The sequence below is a fragment of the Dendrobates tinctorius genome, unplaced genomic scaffold (genome assembly GCF_039654945.1).
Source record: "Dendrobates tinctorius isolate UK_male_01 unplaced genomic scaffold, ASM3965494v1 ptg000070l, whole genome shotgun sequence".
NCBI classification, from domain to species: domain Eukaryota; kingdom Metazoa; phylum Chordata; class Amphibia; order Anura; family Dendrobatidae; genus Dendrobates; species Dendrobates tinctorius.
This window is the reverse complement of record NW_027361738.1, coordinates 85,700,169-85,725,791: the sequence shown is the minus strand read 5'-3', so window position 1 is coordinate 85,725,791 and position 25,623 is coordinate 85,700,169. Positions and strand designations below refer to the sequence as shown.

General features: G+C 48.1%; 1 protein-coding gene across 1 annotated transcript in view; it reads left to right on the top strand.

The window, feature by feature from the left end:
- The first annotated feature begins 790 nt into the window (after window positions 1-790).
- The window catches only part of SDHAF3 (succinate dehydrogenase complex assembly factor 3), a 36,519-nt gene continuing 11,686 nt past the window's right edge, over window positions 791-25,623 (top strand). The window contains exons 1-2 of the mRNA XM_073582082.1: window positions 791-909; window positions 7,283-7,466. Of these exons, the coding sequence (XP_073438183.1) occupies window positions 791-909; window positions 7,283-7,466 (303 nt within the window). The remainder of the gene's footprint in view (window positions 910-7,282; window positions 7,467-25,623) is intronic.

Genomic DNA, 25,623 nt, shown 5'->3' with positions numbered 1-25,623 from the left:
CACAGCTCTGCTACATCGACACACACTGCTCTGCTACATCAACACACACTGCTCTGCTACATCAATACACACTCACACACACTGCTCTGCTACATCAATACACACTCACACACACTGCTCTGCTAGATCAGTGGGGCAGCGGGGTGAGGACCGAGATGTAGTCCCCAGTGGTTCCATGTTTCGGCACACTACTCTTTCCTCGGAGGGCTCAGCGGGGACACTGCCGACCTCTCCTCACTGGATTCAGTTTCTCTGACTTCTTTCTTCTGATGTTCAGTATGACGATCCCCGATCTTATGGAGCTTTCCTTCCCTTCACTACTTTTCCACAACCCCCCCATGGCCTCTCACTTTCCCACTTTGTGGCCCCATCTTCCCAGAGCTCCTCTCCGGCCGCTGTGCTGGGCTGGGGGGACGGTGCACAGGACACAGAGCTGTGGACCTTTAGAATCGATGATTACAGCAAAAAACAAGTTCTAGCATTTTTCAAAGTTTTACTATTTTTCCACAGGAAAACCCCTTTTTAATGATCTGAGAATTATCCCGTTTCTCGCTTTTCACAGAGCTGTGTGATGACAGCTTGTTGTTTTTTTTACTTACCAAGCTTTAGCGTTTTCTTTTACCTTGGGGAACTACAAGTCCCAGCCCACGGCAGCGCGCGGCCTCCTGGAGGTCTCATCACTGACAGGAGGCGGACACGAGCGTGGGTCACATATATCTGCTGCACGGACACGGGCGCCATCTGGAGCTCAATGTTGATATTGCACATCAGCCTTGTACCCACAGTAAAGATGGCGCCTCTGTTACTTCCGGTGTGTGGCCCCGCCTCTCTGTGGTCATGTGATTATCTAAAACTGGAAGTACAGTGTCTGCAAAGGTCAAAAGGAAAGAGAAGAAAATCGCGTTGCTGGTAAGACTGTGCAGCGTCTTACGGCTGTGTGCACACGGTGCGGATTCTTCTGCAGCAGATTTGGCCCTGCAGAACTGCAAGTGATGTACAGCTCCATTTAAGGCTATGTAAAACAAAAACCGCTGTGCACATGCTGCGGATTTGGTGCAGATTTAAAACTGCAGCATGTCACTTCTTTTGTGCAGTTCTGCTGCAGTTTTACATCTGCTCCATTATAGAAATCCTCACAAAAATTGCACTAAATCTGCAGGTAAAACGCCGGTCATTTTACCTGCTGATTTACCAAAATCTGCATGGAAAATTCCACAGCAGAATCAGCAAGGGATGGAATGCTGTCCCCCACCCTAAATAGTGCCAGCCACAGGGGTCCCCCACCCTAAAGAGTGCCAGCCACAGGGGTCCCCCACCCTAAATAGTGCCAGCCACAGGGGTCCCCCACCCTAAAGAGTGCCAGCCACAGGGGTCCCCCACCCTAAATAGTGCCAGCCACAGGGGTCCCCCACCCTAAATAGTGCCAGCCACAGGGGTCCCCCACCCTAAATAGTGCCAGCCACAGGGGTCCACCACCCTAAATAGTGCCAGCCACAGGGGTCCCCCACCCTAAATAGTGCCAGCCACAGGGGTCCACCACCCTAAAGAGTGCCAGCCACAGGGGTCTCCCACCCTAAATAGTGCCAGCCACAGGGGTCTCCCACCCTAAATAGTGCCAGCCACAGGGGTCTCCCACCCTAAATAGTGCCAGCCACAGGGGTCTCCCACCCTAAATAGTGCCAGCCACAGGGGTCCCCCACCCTAAATAGTGCCAGCCACAGGGGTCTGCCACCCTAAATAGTGCCAGCCACAGGGGTCTCCCACCCTAAATAGTGCCAGCCACAGGGGTCCCCCACCCTAAATAGTGCCAGCCACAGGGGTCTCCCACCCTAAATAGTGCCAGCCACAGGGGTCCCCCACCCTAAATAGTGCCAGCCACAGGGGTCCCCCACCCTAAAGAGTGCCAGCCACAGGGGTCCCCCACCCTAAAGAGTGCCAGCCACAGGGGTCCCCCACCCTAAATAGTGCCAGCCACAGGGGTCCCCCACCCTAAATAGTGCCAGCCACAGGGGTCCACCACCCTAAATAGTGCCAGCCACAGGGGTCCCCCACCCTAAATAGTGCCAGCCACAGGGGTCCACCACCCTAAAGAGTGCCAGCCACAGGGGTCTCCCACCCTAAATAGTGCCAGCCACAGGGGTCTCCCACCCTAAATAGTGCCAGCCACAGGGGTCCCCCACCCTAAATAGTGCCAGCCACAGGGGTCTGCCACCCTAAATAGTGCCAGCCACAGGGGTCTCCCACCCTAAATAGTGCCAGCCACAGGGGTCCCCCACCCTAAATAGTGCCAGCCACAGGGGTCTCCCACCCTAAATAGTGCCAGCCACAGGGGTCCCCCACCCTAAATAGTGCCAGCCACAGGGGTCTGCCACCCTAAATAGTGCCAGCCACAGGGGTCTCCCACCCTAAATAGTGCCAGCCACAGGGGTCCCCCACCCTAAATAGTGCCAGCCACAGGGGTCTGCCACCCTAAATAGTGCCAGCCACAGGGGTCCACCACCCTAAATAGTGCCAGCCACAGGGGTCCACCACCCTAAATAGTGCCAGCCACAGGGGTCCACCACCCTAAAGAGTGCCAGCCACAGGGGTCCGCCACCCTAAATAGTGCCAGCCACAGGGGTCTCCCACCCTAAATAGTGCCAGCCACAGGTGTCCCCCACCCTAAATAGTGCCAGCCACAGGGGTCCACCACCCTAAATAGTGCCAGCCACAGGTGTCCCCCACCCTAAATAGTGCCAGCCACAGGTGTCCCCCACCCTAAATAGTGCCAGCCACAGGGGTCTCCCACCCTAAATAGTGCCAGCCACAGGTGTCCCCCACCCTAAATAGTGCCAGCCACAGGTGTCCCCCACCCTAAATAGTGCCAGCCACAGGGGTCCACCACCCTAAAGAGTGCCAGCCACAGGGGTCTGCCACCCTAAATAGTGCCAGCCACAGGGGTCTCCCACCCTAAATAGTGCCAGCCACAGGGGTCCCCCACCCTAAATAGTGCCAGCCACAGGGGTCTGCCACCCTAAATAGTGCCAGCCACAGGGGTCCCCCACCCTAAATAGTGCCAGCCACAGGGGTCCCCCACCCTAAATAGTGCCAGCCACAGGGGTCTGCCACCCTAAATAGTGCCAGCCACAGGGGTCTCCCACCCTAAATAGTGCCAGCCACAGGGGTCCCCCACCCTAAATAGTGCCAGCCAGAGGGGTCTGCCACCCTAAATAGTGCCAGCCACAGGGGTCTCCCACCCTAAATAGTGCCAGCCACAGGGGTCCCCCACCCTAAATAGTGCCAGCCACAGGGGTCTCCCACCCTAAATAGTGCCAGCCACAGGGGTCTCCCACCCTAAATAGTGCCAGCCACAGGGGTCCCCCACCCTAAATAGTGCCAGCCACAGGGGTCCCCCACCCTAAATAGTGCCAGCCACAGGGGTCCCCCACCCTAAATAGTGCCAGCCACAGGGGTCCCCCACCCTAAAGAGTGCAATCCACAGGGGTCCCCCACGCTAAATAGTGCCAGCCACAGGGGTCCCCCACGCTAAATAGTGCCAGCCACAGGGGTCCACCACCCTAAATAGTGCCAGCCACAGGGGTCCCCCACCCTAAAGAGTGCAATCCACAGGGGTCCCCCACGCTAAATAGTGCCAGCCACAGGGGTCCCCCACGCTAAATAGTGCCAGCCACAGGGGTCCACCACCCTAAATAGTGCCAGCCACAGGGGTCCCCCACCCTAAAGAGTGCAATCCACAGGGGTCCACCACCCTAAAGAGTGCCAGCCACAGGGGTCTGCCACCCTAAATAGTGCCAGCCACAGGGGTCCCCCACCCTAAATAGTGCCAGCCACAGGGGTCTGCCACCCTAAATAGTGCCAGCCACAGGGGTCTCCCACCCTAAATAGTGCCAGCCACAGGGGTCCCCCACCCTAAATAGTGCCAGCCACAGGGGTCTGCCACCCTAAATAGTGCCAGCCACAGGGGTCTCCCACCCTAAATAGTGCCAGCCACAGGGGTCTGCCACCCTAAATAGTGCCAGCCACAGGGGTCTGCCACCCTAAATAGTGCCAGCCACAGGGGTCTGCCACCCTAAATAGTGCCAGCCACAGGGGTCTCCCACCCTAAATAGTGCCAGCCACAGGGGTCCCCCACCCTAAATAGTGCCAGCCACAGGGGTCTCCCACCCTAAATAGTGCCAGCCACAGGGGTCTCCCACCCTAAATAGTGCCAGCCACAGGGGTCCCCCACCCTAAATAGTGCCAGCCACAGGGGTCCCCCACCCTAAATAGTGCCAGCCACAGGGGTCCCCCACCCTAAATAGTGCCAGCCACAGGGGTCCCCCACCCTAAAGAGTGCAATCCACAGGGGTCCCCCACGCTAAATAGTGCCAGCCACAGGAGTCCCCCACTCTAAATAGTGCCAGCCACAGGGGTCCCCCACCCTAAATAGTGCCAGCCACAGGGGTCCCCCACCCTAAAGAGTGCAATCCACAGGGGTCCCCCACGCTAAATAGTGCCAGCCACAGGGGTCCCCCACCCTAAAGAGTGCCAACCACAGGGGTCTCCCACCCTAAAGAGTGCCAGCCACAGGGGTCCCCCACCCTAAAGAGTGCAATCCACAGGGGTCCCCCACCCTAAAGAGTGCAATCCACAGGAGTCCCCCACCCTAAATAGTGCCAGCCACAGGGGTCCCCCACGCTAAATAGTGCCAGCCACAGGGGTCTCCCACGCTAAATAGTGCCAGCCACAGGGGTCTCCCACCCTAAAGAGTGCCAGCCACAGGGGTCCCCCACCCTAAATAGTGCCAGCCACAGGGGTCTCCCACTCTAAATAGTGCCAGCCACAGGGGTCCCCCACCCTAAATAGTGCCAGCCACAGGGGTCCCCCACCCTAAATAGTGCCAGCCACAGGGGTCCCCCACCCTAAAGAGTGCAATCCACAGGGGTCCCCCACCCTAAATAGTGCCAGCCACAGGGGTCCCCCACGCTAAATAGTGCCAGCCACAGGGGTCTCCCACGCTAAATAGTGCCAGCCACAGGGGTCTCCCACCCTAAAGAGTGCCAGCCACAGGGGTCTCCCACCCTAAAGAGTGCCAGCCACAGGGGTCCCCCACCCTAAAGAGTGCCAGCCACAGGGGTCTCCCACCCTAAAGAGTGCCAGCCACAGGGGTCTCCCACCCTAAAGAGTGCCAACCACAGGTGTCCCCCACCCTAAATAGTGCCAGCCACAGGGGTCCCCCACCCTAAAGAGTGCCAGCCACAGGGGTCCCCCACCCTAAAGAGTGCCAGCCACAGGGGTCTCCCACCCTAAAGAGTGCAATCCAAAGGGGTCCCCCACCCTAAAGAGTGCCAGCCACAGGGGTCCCCCACCCTAAATAGTGCCAGCCACAGGGGTCCCCCACCCTAAAGAGTGCCATCCACAGGGGTGCCCCACCCTAAATAGTGCCAGCCACAGGTGTCCCCCACCCTAAATAGTGCCAGCCACAGGGGTCTCCCACCCTAAATAGTGCCAGCCACAAGGGTCCCCCACCCTAAAGAGTGCAATCCACAGGGGTCCCCCACCCTAAATAGTGCCAGCCACAGGGGTCCCCCACCCTAAATAGTGCCAGCCACAAGGGTCCCCCACCCTAAAGAGTGCAATCCACAGGTGTCGCCCACCCTAAAGAGTGCCAGCCACAGGGGTCCCCCACCCTAAAGAGTGCCAACCACAGGTGTCCCCCACCCTAAAGAGTGCCAGCCACAGGGGTCCCCCACCCTAAATATTGCCAGCCACAGGGGTCCCCCAACCTAAAGAGTGCCAGCCACAGGGGTCTCCCACCCTAAAGAGTGCCAGCCACAGGGGTCTCCCACCCTAAAGAGTGCCAGCCACAGGTGTCCCCCACCCTAAAGAGTGCCAGCCACAGGTGTCCCCCACCCTAAAGAGTGCCAGCCACAGTGGTCCCCCACCCTAAAGAGTGCCAGCCACAGGTGTCCCCCACCCTAAAGAGTGGCCACCACAGGGGTCTCCCACCCTATATAGTGCCAGTCACAGGGGTCCCCCACCCTAAAGAGTGCCAGCCACAGGGGTCTCCCACCCTAAAGAGTGCCAGCCACAGGGGTCTCCCACCCTAAAGAGTGCAATCCACAGGGGTCCCCCACCCTAAATAGTGGCAGCCACAGGGGTCTCCCACCCTATATAGTTCCAGTCACAGGGGTCCCCCACCCTAAAGAGTGCCAACCACAGGTGTCCCCCACCCTAAAGAGTGCCAGCCACAGGGGTCCCCCACCCTAAATATTGCCAGCAACAGGGGTCCCCCACCCTAAAGAGTGCCAGCCACAGGTGTCCCCCACCCTAAAGAGTGCCAGCCACAGGTGTCCCCCACCCTAAAGAGTGCCAGCCACAGGGGTCCCCCACCCTAAATAGTGGCAGCCACAGGGGTCTCCCACCCTATATAGTGCCAGCCACAGGGGTCCCCCACCCTAAAGAGTGCCAGCCACAGGGGTCCCCCACCCTAAATAGTGCCAGCCACAGGGGTCTCCCACCCTATATAGTGCCAGTCACAGGGGTCTCCCACCCTAAAGAGTGCCAGCCACAGGGGTCCCCCACCCTAAATAGTGGCAGCCACAGGGGTCTCCCACCCTATATAGTGCCAGTCACAGGGGTCCCCCACCCTAAAGAGTGCCAGCCACAGTGGTCCCCCACCCTAAAGAGTGCAATCCACAGGGGTCCCCCACCCTAAATAGTGGCAGCCACAGGGGTCCCCCACCCTATATAGTGCCAGTCACAGGGGTCCCCCACCCTAAAGAGTGCCAGCCACAGGGGTCCCCCACCCTATATAGTGCCAGCCACAGGGGTCCCCCACCCTATATAGTGCCAGCCACAGGGGTCCCCCACCCTATATAGTGCCAGCCACAGGGGTCCCCCACCCTATATAGTGCCTGCTACTGGTGATCCCCTGAGCAGTACCAGCCACAGTTCTCCCGCCCCCCTTGAAGAGGTTGCTGCCCTGACGAGTGCCCGCCACAGGTGTTATCTCTGTTCCTTTACGGGTGCCAGTGATCCCGCGTCCCCACACTGTGCCAGCCAGCGCACCTATGACAGTGCCAGTTTCCTCGCACCCGTATCACATGACCATCACCTGCCAGTTTTCCGCCATGTGTCCACTATCGGTGTCCCCCTGGTCACCAGGGCAGTGAGCACTTGTACTAAGTTTTGACTCCTGGGGGCAGAGTAGAGTTCCTGTGAGTGGTCACATGACCAGTGGACCTCCCATCATGCACTGCTCTGGGCGGTTTCTCTCTTCTGTCTCTTGTGTTTGCTGCAGGTCCGCGCCAGGGATGGCGTCTCACGTGTCGCAGGTCCGAGCTCTGTACAAGAAGATCCTCCTGCTGCACCGGGCGTTACCGCTGCACCTGAAAGCCCTGGGAGACCAGTATGTGAGAGACGAGTTCAGGAGACACAAGAGCGTGGGGCAGTCCGAAGCCAAACTGTTCATGAAGGAATGGGAGGTACTGGTAGTCCCGGGGACGATCCCCATCTGCAGACCTCAGGCTTTCTCTCTCCTCCCACGGGTCCCTGTAAATGATCATTTTCCCTTTACACACTTGCTGGGTGGGATGATCACGGCGTGATGTCAGAGCCGAGCGTTGGGCTCAGAGCCAGTCGTCTCTACGTTTCATTCTTGCGGATTTATTGCAATATTGAGAAGCTGCAGCTGCATCCCCCTCCTCTCCCCTCCCTGTCTTCTTAACTACTTCTGACCCCCCCCGTAGACTTTAAATGTCTGGGCGGCCTCATATATAGCTCTAGCGACTCTGCCTTCCTGATAACTGTATACACCGCACTGAACGGGCGTAGAATACACAGTGTAGGAAGTACTGACCCCCAGGGGCGGGAGGGAGCAGGAATTCTTGTAGCAAACCCTCAGCTGTGCGCAAAATATTCAGGCCCTAAATGTAAAGCCAGCTGTTCCTGTACACCGAGAGCAAACAAAGATGTTGAAAGCGAGGAAAATTTTGAATACAAAGTTCGATTTTGACGGAAGTGTAAAGTCCACCAAATTCACGAATTCTGAGCCTGGTGAGCAATACTGAGGTTTACCACCAGGTGGCAGTAGATACATGTGATATAATAGAACCAGCATGTAAAAAGCTGCAGCGGAGGAGTTAACGCTGCATTATATGTTTTCCCTTTGAATGACGCTAATCAGTTCTGGTGTTTCTATTTTGTTCTTCTTTTATGGACTGAATATAATTTAATAATGTCTTTAATTTTTAAGCTGGAAAAGGTGGTGATTGCAATTTTATTTGTTTTACTATTTAAAATTTTTATTTTTTTCCTTTTTTTTTAACGTGCCCTTAGGGGACATGAAACTGTGGTCGCTTGATCACCTTATAGACTTCAGTACTACAGTATGTAACAAGTTCACGGCTACAATGGCAGCCCGCCATCCGTCTCCGGAATCCACGGTTGCCGTGTTTCAAGGGATTGATCACGTTTATCCAAAAAAAAAAAAAAAAGGCCAGAAAGTTTTTCATTGGGAATGTTCCACATCTTCCTTGATTCCTTGTCCGTTGGCCGGAGACTTGTAAGGAGGTCGATTTGTGCTCTTGTGACTTCTGGTGTCTTTTTAGTGCAAGAGGACAGCTGAAGAGTTATGCCAGGCACCAGTGTCAATGTCACTCAGACAGCGCTGCAGCCAATCAGTGAGCTCAGCGGCAACTTAGGTGGAGATGATTGGCTGCAGCGTTGTCAACTAGGTGTCAGCACTGCAGACGATCACAGACTCTGAGAGCAGCAGTGGGGACTCAGGTCTGAACTTGGGGAGGGTGAGGCGGGCAGCTGCAGCCGGGGAGAGGGTTTAAAAAAAGAAAAAAACGGAAGACCACTTGTATAGCGGGCTATCGATCGCTGCTGCTCTTACCGTTGAGAACCCCACCCACTGAATGGAGCAGGGGTCGAGCATGCGCACTTTTCCTCCACTCATCCTATATGGGATCGCCGAGCTCTGCCCTAGAGAATGTATAGAGCTCAGTTGCATAAAGACCCCGTTCTTGAGTTTAGAGGGGGTTCCAGCAATCAGACCCCAGAGATCAATACATATAATAATAGTTATATAATATTTTTTTATATTGCAATGTATTACACCTGTGTGACCTTCTTTCTCCTTTCCTTTACTTCGTATTATTAACCCAGGAGTCTCTACGTAGAGGAGAATTTATGGAATTATATATTTTATATGTTGTTCCTACCACAAGGTGGCGCCAACGCTCTATATTTCAGATTGTGTTACATCTGATCATCTGCAACTTCCTAAGTAAACTCACCCTGTCTTTATGCCTTCTTACAGCTGACACTTTGCCAAAATGGTGTACAGTGTAGGCAATATCCTGTCAGTTAGACCCCCAGGACTTCAAGGTGAACAAGACCTAAAAATGGAGAGGATAGGATACTGTGAACATTCAGGCTCAATGCAGACTGATACATGGAGCAAATGAACAGTGAGGAATCCTTCATTAGTGTGCACTGTGCTGAGAGACATCATAGTAGCTAGTCTCACCCCAGAGCTGGATTCACAGCTGCACAGCTCAATGCTAATGTATATTGTGCTGGTATAGTTTCTTCAGGACTTGAGCAACTTAGTGAGAGGAGAGAAGGAATCCCTCATGTCTGTGTGCCCTGTGTTTGAGAGACATCATAGCAACTGGTCTCAACCCCAGAACTGGATTCACAGCTACACAGCTCAATACTGCTGTGTATTGTCCTCCATGCTGCTGCTACTCTATAATATGAGCTGCTTACAGACAGGAGAGCATGTCCATGTGCACTGTGTTTGAGAGATATCATTGCAGCTAGTTTCATTCCAGAGCTGGATTCACAGCTCAACAATTCAATACTTTTGTATATGGTGCTGCTGCTGCTTCAGAACATCAGCTACTTAGAGAAAAGAGTACTGTGCAGCACTGGGGTGAGACTAGCTGTCATGAGGTCTCCCAAACACAGTATTGTTTGGGAGACCTCATGAGAGCCAGAATTCCTCATGTCTGTGTGCACTGTGTTTGGGAGACATAGCCGCTAGTCTCATCTTAGAGCTGAATTCACAACTGCACACCTAAATACTGCTGTAAATTGTTCTGCTGCTTCTGAAAATTGGCTACTTAGAGACAGGAGAGTAGGAATCCTTCATTTGTGTGCACTGTGTTGAGAGACATCATAGTAGCTAGTCTCAGTACAGAGCTTGAGTCACAGCTACACAGCTCAATGCTAATGTATATTGTGCTGGAATAGCTTCTTCAGGACTTGAGCAACTTAGAGAGAAGAGAGAAGGAATCCCTCATGTCTTTGTGCCCTGTGTTTGAGAGACATCATAGCAACTGGTCTCAACCCCAGAACTGGATTCACAGCTACACAGCTCAATACTGCTCTATATTGTGTTTCTGTTGCTGCAAAACATGAGCTACATAGAGATGACTGAAGAGCTGGAGTCCCTCATGTCTGTGTGTGCTTTGGGAGACATCATAGCAGTTATTCTCACTCCAAAGCTGTATTCAGCACTACACTGCTCAGTAGTGATGTGTAACATGATGTGATGCTGCTGCTTCAGAACATAAGCTACTTAAAGACAACAGAGCAAGAAACCCTCATGTTTGTGTGTGCTGTGTATGGGAGACATCATGTCGCCCACAAGCTCAGAGGCAACTGAAAATTAGAGTGTTAATTAGGGTGTTAATGTTATTCCTTAGTTTTTATTCTGAAAAGGCTCCTAAAATGACAGGTATTCTTTAAGGTCTGAAGACTTTCACTTTATAGACAGTTTCCATTTCTAAACCTACTGTTCCCTTATCACGATCGTCAGCCCTTTGAGGTTTACGCTGTCAGGGGTGACTTTACATTCGGGGTGACATTGCGCATTATTAAATAATAATTGTAATCTTATCTGTATTAGTATTGAAATTCCTTTAATTCACTGTTTGAGACTTGATTATTGCGGATGATTAGAGGATATGGAACATTATATAAATTATACCTGTAGAGTATTTATTCAGCGATAACATAAGCAAAGCGACATTTAATCTGGCGCCTGATAGTCCGGAATATTTTCTATGTTAGATAATCCAATGCTGAATCCTATATAAACCTGCGGGATAAAACTCGCTCCTTTCATGGCTTTTATTTTTCATTGACTCGGTATAAAGAAAGTCGCCGAAGAGAACACAGGGGATAAATGCGCTCGGAAGGAACTGTCTTCTATGGCTCCTAATGGCGGAGCTGCCATCGGTGAAGACCTTGTGTTTTCAATGCTTTCAGCAGGAGACGTCTGTAGAATGAGCTCGTGCCGAACACATCAAAAGAGTCTGAAGAAAGTGGGTTCATAGGTGACCTACCATGTATGTAAGGCACGCCGCCCAGGGAACTGAACGAGGCGCTACATAAATAACTGCTCCAATTCTGCATAATCGTAACCTGATATCACCGATCAATACTATAAATACCGGAATAATAAGAACATTACTGATCCTGAGTTACATCCTGTATTATACTCCAGAGCTGCACTCATTATTCTGCTGGTGCAGTCACTGTGTACATACATTACATTACTGATCCTGAGTTACATCCTGTATTATATTCCAGAGCTGCACTCACTATTCTGCTGGTGGAGTCACTGTGTACATACATTACATTACTGATCCTGAGTTACATCCTGTATTATATTCCAGAGCTGCACTCACTATTCTGCTGGTGTAGTCACTGTGTACATACAGTACATTACTGATCCTGAGTTATATCCTGTATTATACTCCAGAGCTGCACTCACTATTCTGCTGGTGCAGTCACTGTGTACATACATTACATTACTGATCCTGAGTTACATCCTGTATTATACTCCAGAGCTGCACTCACTATTCTGCTGGTGGAGTCACTGTGTACATACATTACATTACTGATCCTGAGTTACATCCTGTATTATACTCCAGAGCTGCACTCACTATTCTGCTGGTGCAGTCACTGTGTACATACATTACATTACTGATCCTGAGTTACATCCTGTATTATACTCCAGAGCTGCACTCACTATTCTGCTGGTGCAGTCACTGTACATACGTTACTTTAATACTTATACACCATATGTGGATATTTTGTGCATGTGTTATTGAATTCTGGTTTCTTCTTCAGCCCCATCCCCCCGTGTATAACCTCCGGACTCCCACATGCCATCTTAATTTATTACCATATGACAGAACAGCCGGTGGTCCAGAGCCCACTGATCCCAGCACGGTCCTGTAATAGGAGTCACTGATATAACAAGTCCATTCATGACATTTCTTCCTCCTGAATCTTCCCCCATCACCTGTGAGTGATATTATTGAGACGTGTAAGGAACCGCAGGAACTAAGCCATGAGGTGGAGACCCCGTAACATTGCAGAGTGGGGGGGCCGAGTGTTGAGGATCAGAGGGCAAAAACGTCACCACCGCTCTGCTGACCTCATAACTGCAGAGTCCAGACCTCCCCGGGTATAACATCTTCACAAACACTGCGCCCCCTGCCGGGAGCTTGATGACCGAGCAGCTGCATGCCGCCTTATATCACCAAGCACAATGCCGAGCATCGGATGGAGTGGTGTAAAGCCGCCACCACTGGACTCTGGAGGAGACGTGTTCTGTGCAGTGACGGATCACACTTCTCTATCTGCGTCTGATGGAGGAGTCTGGGTTTGGTGATCCCAGGAGGACGTTACCCCCTGACTGCATTGTGCCCCTGTACAGATGGTGGAGGAGGATGATGCTATGGGGATGTTATCAGGGGACGGCCTCGGACCCTTAGGAAGGGAAATCTTAATTTTCAGCACAAGACATTATGGACAATTGTATCTTCAGCTTTGTGGGAACAGTTTAGGGAAGACCCTTATCTGTCCCCCATGACTGTGCCCAGTGCACAAGCTCCATACAGACATGGGGGGGGACATGAGTGGCTGCACAGAGCCCGGACCTCAGCCCCATCCTATAATGGAGAGTGAGACCCCGGCCTCCCGCCAACATCAGGGTGTAACCCCACAAATACTCTTCTGGATAAAGAAATTCTGGCAGACACCTCCAAAACCTCGTAGAAAACCTTCCTGAAAGAGAGTAGACCTCATGTCGTCATCATGTGAGTCGCTGACTTTTCTGCTCTTCTGCATTGATGAAGCCTCTTACCAACCTGAGACGGTGGCACAGCGGGTTGTGGGCCGTTTCCCCATGTGCCACAGTCTATGGGGGGTGTGAAATTTCACCCTCTGCCTCTTTCCCATGTATGCTGCGCTGTGACGTAATCGTGCCTACAAATGCACAATGAGTGCCCGCCTTGAGCTGCCTATGCAGAGCGCAGCAGTGGAGGAGATGAGTTAGTTTTTGGCTGCTGCGCTTAGCAGTGTTTTCCTCCTCTTACCGTACATGTGCCGAGGGAGCGTGAACAGTTCTCATATTGGGGGGTGCAAATACTTGCCTTGCCCCGGTCGCTGGCAACCCATGGCGCACCACTGACCTAAGGTAGCTGATAACAGGGAACAATAGACTTTGGATGTGATGTTCCTTTAAGGAGGTGGGTGTTTATTTAGGAAACACTTCTCCTGTCTCCTAGTCACAACGTCCGGTCCTGGGCGTCGGTAATCAGAGACCTGTCTGTATTTGGTGGAGGGAAGCGAGGAGCCTGCAGCCGCCATCTATGAAGGTGAAGACGCTTCGTGCGCTCACCCGACATCGGCCGCGTAATGAAACGGGAAATGTTATTAGGATCCTCCGGACGGCCGCGGGTCACGTGGCACAGATCCCTCGCAGCGAGTTCCCGCGCTCTCTTATTCTCCTTTTTTGTGGATTATGAATGTTTCAAGATTTCTCTATAATCTATTTATTCTAATGACCTTCAGGAAAACGAAGCTGTCATCGCCCGCTTCACCGCCAAATATGCCTGAGCGTTGGGGCTGCACTGCTTAAAGGGTGTGCACTCTTTTGCAACAATGCAATGCTATAATAACAAAACAAAATCTAATAACTCCACAAAAGTCTTAGTTTAAAACATCATATTGTGATGTGTACACAGCTGCCATGCACACAGATGTGTCTTCATGGGTTACAGACGGCAAAATGGTTGATTTGGGAATAAATGCGGAGTGGTGCGCCAGAGCTTTTTTTTCCCCCTTCTGGTAATGCCCCATGCCTAATATTTCAACTCTTCCCTATACAGTTAGGGCCATATATATTTGGACAGAGACAACATTTTTCTAATTTTGGTTCTAGTCATTACCACAATGAATTTTAAACAAAACACTTCAGATGCAGTTGAAGTTCAAACTTTCAGCTTTCATTTGAGGGTATCCACATTAAAACTGGATGAAGGGTTTAGGAGTTTCAGCTCCTTAACATGTGCCACCCTGTTTTTAAAGGGACTAAAAGTAATTGGACATATTAAATAATTGTAAATAAAATGTTGATTTCTAGTACTTGGCTGAAAACCCTTTGTTGGCAATGACTGCCTGAAGTCTTGAACTCATGGACATCACCAGACGCTGTGTTTCCTCCTTTTTGATGCTCTGCCAGGCCTTCACTGCGGTGGTTTTCAGTTGCTGTTTGTTTGTGGGCCTTTCTGTCTGAAGTTTAGTCTTTAACAAGTGAAATGCATGCTCAATTGGGTTGAGATCAGGTGACTGACTTGGCCATTCAAGATTATTCCACTTCTTTGCTTTAATAATCTCCTGGGTTGCTTTGGCTTTATGTTTTGGGTCATTGTCCATCTGTAGTATGAAACGACGACCAATCAGTTTGGCTGCATTTGGCTGGATCTGAGCACACAGTATGGCTCTGAATACCTCAGAATTCATCCGGCTGCTTCTGTCCTGTGTCACATCATCAATAAACACTAGTGACCCAGTGCCACTGGCAGCCATGCATGCCCAAGCCATCACACTGCCTCCGCCGTGTTTTACAGATGATGTGGTATGGTTTGGATCATGAGCTGTACCACGCCTTCGCCATACTTTTCTCTTTCCATCATTCTGGTAGAGGTTGGTCTTGGTTTCATCTGTCCAAAGAATGTTCTTCCAGAACTGTGCTGGATTTTTTAGATGTTTCTTAGCAAAGTCCTGTCTAGCCTTTTGATTCTTGATGCTTATGAGTGGCTTGCACCGTGCAGTGAACCCTCTGTATTTACTGTCATGCAGTCTTCTCTTTATGGTAGATTTGGGTATTGATACGCCTACCTCCTGGAGAGTGTTGGTCACTTGGTTGGCTGTTGTGAAGGGGTTTCTCTTCACCATGGAGATTATTCTGCGATCATCCACCACTGTTGTCTTCCGTGGGCGCCCAGGTCTTTTTGCATTGATGAGTTCACCAGTGCTTTCTTTCTTTCTCAGGATGTACCAAACTGTAGATTTTGCCACTCCTAATGTTGTAGCAATTTCTCGGATGGGTTTTTTCTGTTTTTGTAGCTTAAGGATGGCTTGTTTCACCTGCATGGAGAGCTCCTTTGACCGCATGTTTCCTTCACAGCAAAACCTTCCAAATGCAAGCACCACACCTCAAATCAACTCCAGGCCTTTTATCTGCTTAATTGAGAATGACATAACGAAGGGATTGCCCACACCTGTCCATGAAATAGCCTTGGAGTCAATTGTCCAATTACTTTTGGTCCCTTTAAAAACAGGGTGGCACATGTTAAGGAGCTGAAACTCCTAAACCCTTCATCCAATTTTAATGTGGATACCCTCAAATGAAAGCTGAAAGTCTGAACTTCAACTGCATCTGAATTGTTTTGTTTAAAATTCATTGTGGTAATGTCTAGGACCAAAATTAGAAAAATGTTGTCTCTGTCCAAATATATATGGACCTAACTGTATAATGGATTGGAGCTGAGCTGCAGTACCTGATATAGATGAAGGTGGCGCTCTCTCTCCGGTTTGTGCTGAAGAGACCGGGCTTCTCCACCAAGCAGAACACCACCTTGGTCTTGGCCATTGGACCAGCCAACTTTCAAGTAAGATCTTCCGAGAGGAAAACTGCAGCGGTGAAAAGAATCTTCACTCTTCCAATGTTCATTTTCTAGAAGGAGGATTTGGTGTCGCCCATAATTTTGCCAACTCTTTTTCCCAGGAGTCCTCGTAGGATACAGCAGCATGTAAAAGTTTGGGCACCCTTGGTCAAAATGACTGTTATTGTAAGTAGTTGGTGCAACGAGGTATAACAAAGCTGGATAAGTTGGACTGCACATAAAACGGCAAAGCTGGATAGGCTGGTCAGTACACAATGTTGGGTGGAACAGCGGAGCTGAATTTTCACAACAGAATATGGAACAGAGGAGCTGGATATGCTGGACGTCACGTGGAAGAGAAGAGCCAAGCGTGCACGCGGATAACTTAGAACAGCAGAGCCAAATGCAGACATGCACCATAGAACGGAAGAGCCATGTATGCAGACAGGCACATGGTTACCGCGCAGCTGTGTGTGCGATAGAGCAGAGAAGAGTTTGTCAGAATGCACCCATTGGAGGATATGTTGCAGAGCCCAGTGGGTTTATCTAGTGGCACTGACATACAAGTTCAAGAATTTGTTAGCCAGCAAGAACCTCAAACCAGTGAGTGTCCTGCCACCCCAGCCCTCCTAATACAACTTAGAAGAGTAACGATAGAGGTGCAGGCCGTGTTACTGTGTAGCCGGCCACCAGAGAAGGAGGAAGCAAAGCCCGGCACTGGAGCCACCAGGACAGGTGGTCTGCTGGAACAGAATATAAACAGCTGATTTTCATGCAGACTCTATGGGACTGGATTGTAAAAAGACACTTCCTAAGTATTCTTATATTTTTACTTCTCGAACAATGTAGAGTTTGTGTCCTCTGTATAAAGACCTTGATTTGGGAGAAGAAATCCCGGTGGAATTAATGAAGCCCATAGACTGGGTTATCACAGGGGCTTATCACTAGTGCTGGAATAGTAAGTGTGCTGGATAAGACCCTGTCAGTGCGCCAAGTACAGGAGATGAGGACGCTCCCGAGGGGCCGCTCTTCTCATTCTGACAGCAATGTCTTGTTATCCAGAATTTCCCATATCTTCTTATTTGTTACTGCAAACTCAACTGTTAAAATGCTCATAGGAGTCGATACCAACCAATGTCAACTTCCATTATAATGCAGTGCAATGAATGGAATACTAAAGGAGTTGGCCAATATCTTTACTTTTGAAAATGTACCCTAGGTGGCACCTTACAAAATAAAGTCACATAGCCTTGCTGCTCCTCTGTCCTGCTGCTGATGTCCCCACCTGCCGGTCTCATGGCTTCCTCTTCCAGTGGAGGCGTTTAGTGACCGCTAACATACTGCCCAGTTCAATTGCCATTGGAGTCACCTAATGCCCCCAACAAAAGAGGAATCCATACTAGCGGGGACCAGGAACACCGGCAGCAGTACAAAGAAGCAACCGGGGTGGGTGCAGTAGGCGAGAGTTTTTTTTTTTGTAAGGACCAATATTCCTATGTTTAAACTAAGTAGTGGACAACCCTTTTAAAGAGTGTTTAGTTCATAACGGTTTGGCAGATGCGACCCCCAAAGCTATTCCTGGTCCTGTCAACCATGAACATATGGCAGTGTGTGGTCCATTCTTGATGGAACATGTAAAATTTTCCAGTTCCATTTCAATGGCGTGTCCACATGTACTGATATGTTTCTGGTCAACAGTGGCATCTAAGACCACCACCAATCTGTAGAGTTACCAGTTTCCAGCAGTGGAGAGTTTACATTTTGACTTCCACCGGCTCTGAAAATGAGTCGTTCTTGGTCCTGGACTTAAGCGACGTGTAGGCCATCATTTCTGCTCATTCTTATGAACTATTGACACTCATTGTAATGGAGGACCATTTTCTTGTGCCATCTCCTTGTTTCTATTCAAGACTGGAAGTCGTTCTTATTACAGATCATAGGAATGCAGTATTCTTGGTATCGGGCAACAAAGGAGAGGTAACACTTCGAAACCTTCCATCCATGTTAGTAGAGTGACCACCAGTTCTGCTTTTCCAGTAAAGACTGGAAGCTTGCAAATCAATGGTCTAAGGAAAAAAGGGATTCTTAATCCTAGTCAAAACCGGGGAGGTGGCCATGATTACTAATGAATCTTTAGCCCAAAGAATCGCCATTATGAAAGATGACTACTTCTTTATTAGGACTTTATCAGGATGTTGTGATGAGCTATTCCTGGTCCCGGCCACCAATGTAGAGACGACCATGGTTAGTTCATTCTTCTCTGAAGTTGTTAACACTTCCAGAAACCTCCAAAAAATTTCAGTAGAGAGTCCACACATGCACTGCTACCTTTTTGGTCAGGACAGGCATCTCTGATCTTCACCACCCTCAATATTTAACTATTAATGGTCCCAGACAGCAGTAAGAAGTTCTTAATCCTGTTCAGCTGCGGTGACGTGACCATAAATGTGGGATCAGTCTTTATTCCAAACAACGGGAACCCTGACGGTTTAATGGGATGGATTGTCTCCTCTTCATTTCTGTTCTAGACCTTTTGCCTTTTCCCAGTCCTAGTCAGTAATGGAGAGGCGGCCATGTTTTGTGTGGTCTTTATACATAAAAATAGGCAGGACAACTGGGGCCCACAGTAATCAGACTTTTATGAACACCATAAAGCCACATGTAGGTCAGTCTTCCTTGTGGAGGATTACTGGTTATACTGGGAGTGATTCTGGTAATGGAGGTATATTAGTGATTTGCTGCATACACAGTTTCCCAATATATGATTACAGGTAATTAACAATTTACATTTATTGGTATACTATACTGGAGCCTTGGATTAAAATCTATCCTGGTAGAATATACCTTTCCTCTTGGCTCGAGATGTCTGAAGATAGGCCAACAGAGGAACGTAAAAGTCATCTGACTCCACTCATCTCAGGATATCTCAAGCCAAGCTGGAAAGGTAAGAAAGGACATGTCCGTAAATGCAGATCGCCCTCCATACGCCCATCAGAGCGTCCCGTTGCACTGTTCACGACTACCACTAGATGGCGCTCACAGCTATGCCACACTTTACACGAATCAAAAGTTAAATGTAGAAAACCGCCCAGAAATGTGACCGAAAGAATGGAAAAAATGTCAAGAGAATATGAAGTGTGATGGGTTGATGTTCAATGTCACCTCTGCTGTATAGTACACATGACTGCAGTATATAGACATATGCCATGCTGTGCAAAAGTCTTAGGCAGGTTTGGCAAAAATGTTGCAAAAATAAGATTGCTTTAAAAAATAGGAATGTAATAGTTTATTTTTATTAACAGAATGCGAAGTGAATGAGCAAAATTGAAATCTAAATCTCATCATTGTTTGGTAACTGCTCTTTGCCTAGGTACACATGCGCAAAATCTGGATTTTTGTTGGATTATAGTCAAGTGTATCAGCAATTCATTATATCAGACAGGTGATAATGATAATTTACATATATAAGTTGAAACGGTCATTCACTGAAACAGAAACAGCCATGTAGGAGGCTTACAACTGGGTGAGGAGAACCAAACTCTGCTGAGACGAAGCTAGAGCGAAACGCGCGTCGGGGACTTGCGCCTTACAAGGTTGTATGTTTCTCATATGCACTCTGTACTTTTTTTGCCATTAGTCATGCCCAGTATTAGTTCGGTGGTAGAGGTCACTTTATAGGGTCATTGTTTACCCGTTCAGCTGGAGCATACTATAGCTATACACTGTCTCTTTTGCCACCCGACTATGCAATATAATAAGGTGTATATATCTCACTAAATTTATGCATATATTTACCTGTGCTGTCACTGTACATTTATATCTTTATTCTATGAGGCTGTATGTCTCTACATTGCAGCTATATATGTGCATTCTTTATAAATGGGCATTGGCTCCATATTAGTATGGGCTGCATGTTTTTCATCTACATGCACTGTTCAGTTTAATATCAGTGGCAACTGCTGTGGCTTTGATTATTGGTGATCTTATTACATGATTGTTTATTAAGGCCGTATCTATTGGTTGGACTATTATATTGGCTATTACATGCTATACTCATCCTAAGTGGGAATATTTGTCTGTACCATTTATGCTTGTATTCCTACAGCAATATAGGCTATATCTGCAGAGTAGTCATAGATAACATCATTGAGGAAGTTATTTCTATACGGTCACTTTACTGTTATATTCATTTGCACATTTGATGTTTCTCTATGGTGCTTTTCTGCCATATGGAAATATATTTACATATTTACCTTGTAAGTCTGTATTGGACGTGTATCTCTTTTTAAAGTGTTTTTATATTTGTGCTATTATGCAGTAATAAAGGCTATCTATTTTATGGCTTAACTTCCTCTGTCTTGTTGGATGTTGTTTTGCATAGAAGTGCCATTTAATTAGGCTCAAATATTTGGATATATTATACTTACAAGGTAGTTATACTGCATCAGCAAGGTCTCTCCCAAAAAAGTCTCACAGCAGACTGGGGTTTCACCATGAGCTGTTCAAACTATTTTGAATAAGCCCCAGTGAATGGGCAATGTTGAGGACCATATACGCACTGGTGGCCAAGGAACTTTGGTGCAGCAGACGAAAAACACATCATGCTTAATTCCTTTGAAATTGGAAGATGTTCAAAAGTGCCATCAGCTCATAACTGACCCGGTCAGTGAGACCTGACTACACCCATCTTCATGGAAGAACTGTAGCAAAAAAACATAACTTTGGCCTGGAAACATGGTCAAGTGACTTAACTATGCACAAAAAAATATAGGAACCAGGGTGCAGAATAATGTCAGCAGGTGCTCTGGACTGATGAGCCAAAATTTGAAATATTTGGCTGTGTTAGAAGGCAGTTTGCTCTCTGAAGGGCTGGAGATCGGCACAAAAATGAGGGTCTTTAGGAGCAGTAATGCATGGTGGAGGATCCTGCATATTTGTGGCTGCAGTTGAGCAAATGGAGTTGGGGTCAGGATAGTGATCTCCTCGGTGCTGAGAAATCCAGGCAGATACTTATCCATCATGTAATATCAGGGCGACGTTTTGAATGGCGCCAAAAATCCACGACCCCAAAAATCCAGTCAAAGTCATTAAGATCAGAGATTCATGGAGCTGATGATCCGGCCCCCACAGAACCCTGATCTCGCATGATCCAGTCTGTATGGGATCACATGAAGAGACAGAAGGATTTGTACAAGTCTCATACATAGAAGATCTGGGGTTTGTTCTCCAAGATGTTTGGAAGAATGTCCTGCCGAGTTCTTTCAAAAACTATGTGCAAGTGACGAGAAGACGTGATGAAGGCGAAGGGCGGTCACCAAATGCTGATTTGATTTAGATTTTTGTTTGCACTTTGCATTTAGTTTCTTGATAAAAATAAACTATTAACACTTCTGTTTTTGAAAGTTTCATGTGTCGCCTAGTTTCCAAACCTGGCTAAAACTTTTGCAGATTTCTGTACGTTTAGATCATTTCATTCTAAAGATCTTCCTTGCATATTGTGATTTTTTTTTTTTTTTGTCATAACTTCTTAAATCCCCATGAACCATGAAATAAAGGGACAACATATCTATGAATCTAGTATCGCTTATCTGTTTCATAACTATTTATCTGGAATCTAGCTCATAATTATCTACCTCATTATCTATCTACAGTGGAGCTTGAAAGTTTGTGAACCCTTCCGAATTTTCCAGATTCCTGGCATAATTTTGATCTAAAACTACATCAGAATTTTACATAGAATTTCCTTGGTCTCATCTGTCCACAAAACATTGTTAGCAGCCATCTGGCTTGTTCAGACGATCCGGTCAAGTCAGAAGGTACAGTCACAAGATGGGGGATTGGGATTGGAGAGGCATCAAGAACAACTGAGGATAGCGGCTGGTAAGTATATTACTAGGGACAGGGAAGCTAGATTAGTAGCACCAGACCATTGCTGAAATAAAGAAAAAAATGCTGGAGTGGTGCTCTAAAGGGAACCTGTCACCTGAAAAAAATACTTTTAACCTTCAGATATGGGGTTAATCTGCAGGTTAAAAATGTTAACATTCTCGGCGCCCGCACTTACCTGAACGATGCAGGGAGAAAATGAACTTTATTCTCCCCGGCGGCATTCCAGGTTCAGTAACAGAGATCGGTGACTGCAACCGTGCCCCCTGGTTACTCAGGGCCTGAGGTGCGGTTACAGAGAGGTAGCGGAACCCGTGCCACCCTCATGACTGAAACCCAAACGCTGCCGGGGATAGTAAAGTTAATTTTCTCTCTGCAGTGTTTGGCTAAGTGAAGATTAATAACGCTATTAAACTTCAGATTAACCACTTACTGTATCTGCATTTTTTACTGGTGACAGGTTCCCTTTAACTTATGTAAAAGAAGCCTTTAGTCTCTCAGAGGTTACCTTGGGTTCCTTTGTGACTTTGCAAACTATTATACAGCTTGCTTTTGGAGTAATCTTTGTTGTTCTACGATTTCTGGGGAGATTAGTAATAGTTTGGATTTTTTTTTTTCCAATTGTACACCATCTGTCTGTGGAATGGTGAAATCCAAACTCTTTAAAGATTGTTTTATATCCTTTCTCAGCCTGATGAGCATAAATAATCATTCTTCGGCGCTCTTCAGAAGTATCCTTTCTTCCTGCCATGATTCACTTCCACAAACATGTTTTAGATAAATCCCTGCTATTTAAACAGGTCGCCTACTCACACCTGATTGTCATCCCATTGATTGAAAACAACAAACTGCCTCTAATTTCACCTTACTGCTAATCCTAAAGGTTTTCCTCAATAAAAAAGAAAGTCAAATCCTAATATTTTGTCCCATTTGTAGATCTGGTTCTCTTTATCTAATTTTATGAAGTATAAAAATCTCAATATGTTTTAGCTCAAATTTAGGCAGAAATCTCGAAAATTTTGAAGGATTCAGAAACTTTAAAAGACCACTGTACGGGAATAATAAAATTAATTTTGTTATAACCTCCTATTAAAAAAAAATTTCTTGGATTGCTCGGAGCAGGTTTTACAATACTTTTATTAATTAACTTTTCCACATAATAGAAGGAATAAGCAAGTTCCCAGTTTGTGATCTCGCAGTCCTGGGCGGATGGGACTGTTACTTTATAAGCCGCTCAGAGACAGAGTATGGCAATAAGTTAATATTTCGTGTCACCTGAATTGGAGACTTGTATTGTATCTTCCAGCATAGATAAAATTCAATAACCGACTCCTACAGGTTTCATTGTATCCTGACCTTTGAAGCAGAAAACCGCACAAGCAGTCCGTCTCCTTTGTATCAACTCCATCATTGTGCGCGAGCAGCAAATCCCGAAAATCGCTTCCAATGAGTCTATATTATGTCCCGTAATGCCTGAAGCCGGCAATTCTCTGACTGCGCCTTGTACCTTCCCGCTCAGCACGGGGGGGGGGGTTATTAAATCACAATCCATCGATTCCTTCTAGTTTTAACTAGTTTCTCCCAGAAAAAAAGGAAAAATAAAATCGAGTTATGAGTCTCTTTTCTACCTGAAAACTTGCTTCTTTGTAGCAAAGATCTTAAAAGGAACCGGTCAGGACACTTTTACTACTGAAGCTTGAGATTACGGCTGTATAGGTTCTAGGGCTACAATAAAAATGATATCTGTCTTGTAGTAATCCGATGTGCCAGCGCTGAGATATCAAGCTTTGGTGCCACATGCAAATTAATTATTTTGGAAGCGCTTCGGCTGCATCGACAGGCGCCCGACGCACTTCCAGGCTAATTTGCATGTGGCTTGAAAAGTTGATTTCTCAGCCCTGGCACATCGGATTACTATAAGACCAGTATCACTTTTATTGATACAGTAGAAACTATACAGCTGTACCTCTAGTTTTAGTAGCAAAATTGTCCTGAGATGTTCCCCTTTATGTTGTTTTATGTGTATAAAGCTTAAAGGGAACCTATTCTGCCTCCATGGCCAAACTGCAAGTGTTGGGCGCTTAGACTGCCATCCCATGGCGTCTGGTTACCATTACTCATGTTTAGTGATGTCAGCAGATAGCTTAACTCGACTGGAAAAGAGCACGTTTGAAGGGTCCAGTAGAAGGTTTATTCTCAGCCGAATCCTTGCATAATGCACAGTTACAGTAGGTAAAAAGAGACTTTCCCTATACAGAGCGCTACAAAACGTGTGTCTCCAAGATGGAGATAGACTCAAAGATGTAGAAGAAGGGAGGGGTTACAGAAATGAGACTCACATGCGAGGGGGGAGGAGACAACCTCTAAAAGGGACAGATCTATACACAGCAATAAAAAAATAACAATATAATTAAATGCAGTACAGTCTGTATGACTCTAAGGCCTCTTTCACACATCAGGTTTTCGCCGTCAGGCGCGATCCGGCGCTTTTGACAGAAACCGGATCCAGCGAAATGCAATGCCGGATCCGGTTTCCCCCCCATTGACTTGCATTTGCGCCGGATCGCGCCGGATGGCCATGCGTTTCATCCGGTTTTCGCCGGATCCGGCAATGTGTCGCAATGTGTCGCGATCCGGCTTCTGGAAAAAACATCTACTGTAACGTTTTTTGTCTCCGGCGAAAAAGCCGGACACGCCGGATCCGGCGCGTCCGGCTTTTTCACACAATGAAAGCCTATGAGCGCCGCAATGCGCCGGATCCGGCGAAAGCCGGATCCGGTGGCCGGATCCGTTTTTTTTGGTCTGAGCATGCTCAGTAGCTCTGCCCACAAGACATATATAAAAGCAAGACAGTGGGACCCACAGCCACACCCAACATGCCACCCAAGCCAAGAACCAGGAGCAGGAGAAGGCAGCAGACATCTGCAGCAGCAGCACCATCAGCACCACCCCAAATGGAGCAGCATGCTGAACGGGAGGGGAGTCCAGAAGCAGATGAGAGACGGTAATTATCAAATCCCCCATTCCTCCAAACTAGGGCCATGGAATATCAAGATATTCATTGGCCCTTTGTTTCTCTTTATTCCACAGCCGCCAAAGAGATGCAGCAGCAGCAGCAGCAGCAGAAATGGCATCACTGGCAGCAGCAATACCCACAGCCATGGAGTCTGGCCATCAACAGGACAGCACATCATCTTCTGGGAGCCCTCCCTCGCATCGTCAGCGTTTGACGGTAAGTTTTTATTTCCAAAATCCATCATCTCTGTAATATATGTCTATTCATGGCCTTTTATTTCAAAACAGGAATCACAAGATGAAGAGGAGCTCCCAGAAGAAGAAGGAAGGGGTGGACAGACGCTTGGAGTGGGCTCACAATTGGTAAGTTTTTTGCATCAAACACAGAAACACAACATCACACTACACACAACACATAGAAGACAATGTTCTGCAGACCACACACAGCAAACAAATGCCTACATCCAAAGACATAACATTTTTTGTTTTCTTCTCTAGTCTTCCCAATCTGGTGCTTGGCCAAGAGGTCCTCGCAGTGCCTCCCAGGGTCGTCGGCGACAGCAACGCGGCGGTCACCAGCGTGTAAGTATAAATATTTTTGCTTTGTTTTTTTGCACTTTTTATTTCATTTCTTTTGTGGAGGCTAATTATGTTATTTTTGTCTTTTTCTTTAACAGCCTTCACAGCGTGCTCCCGACTCTGACGTTGAGGATGGAGGGATTGATGTGGACCGCCTCATCGATCTCGTCAGAGAAAGGGAGCC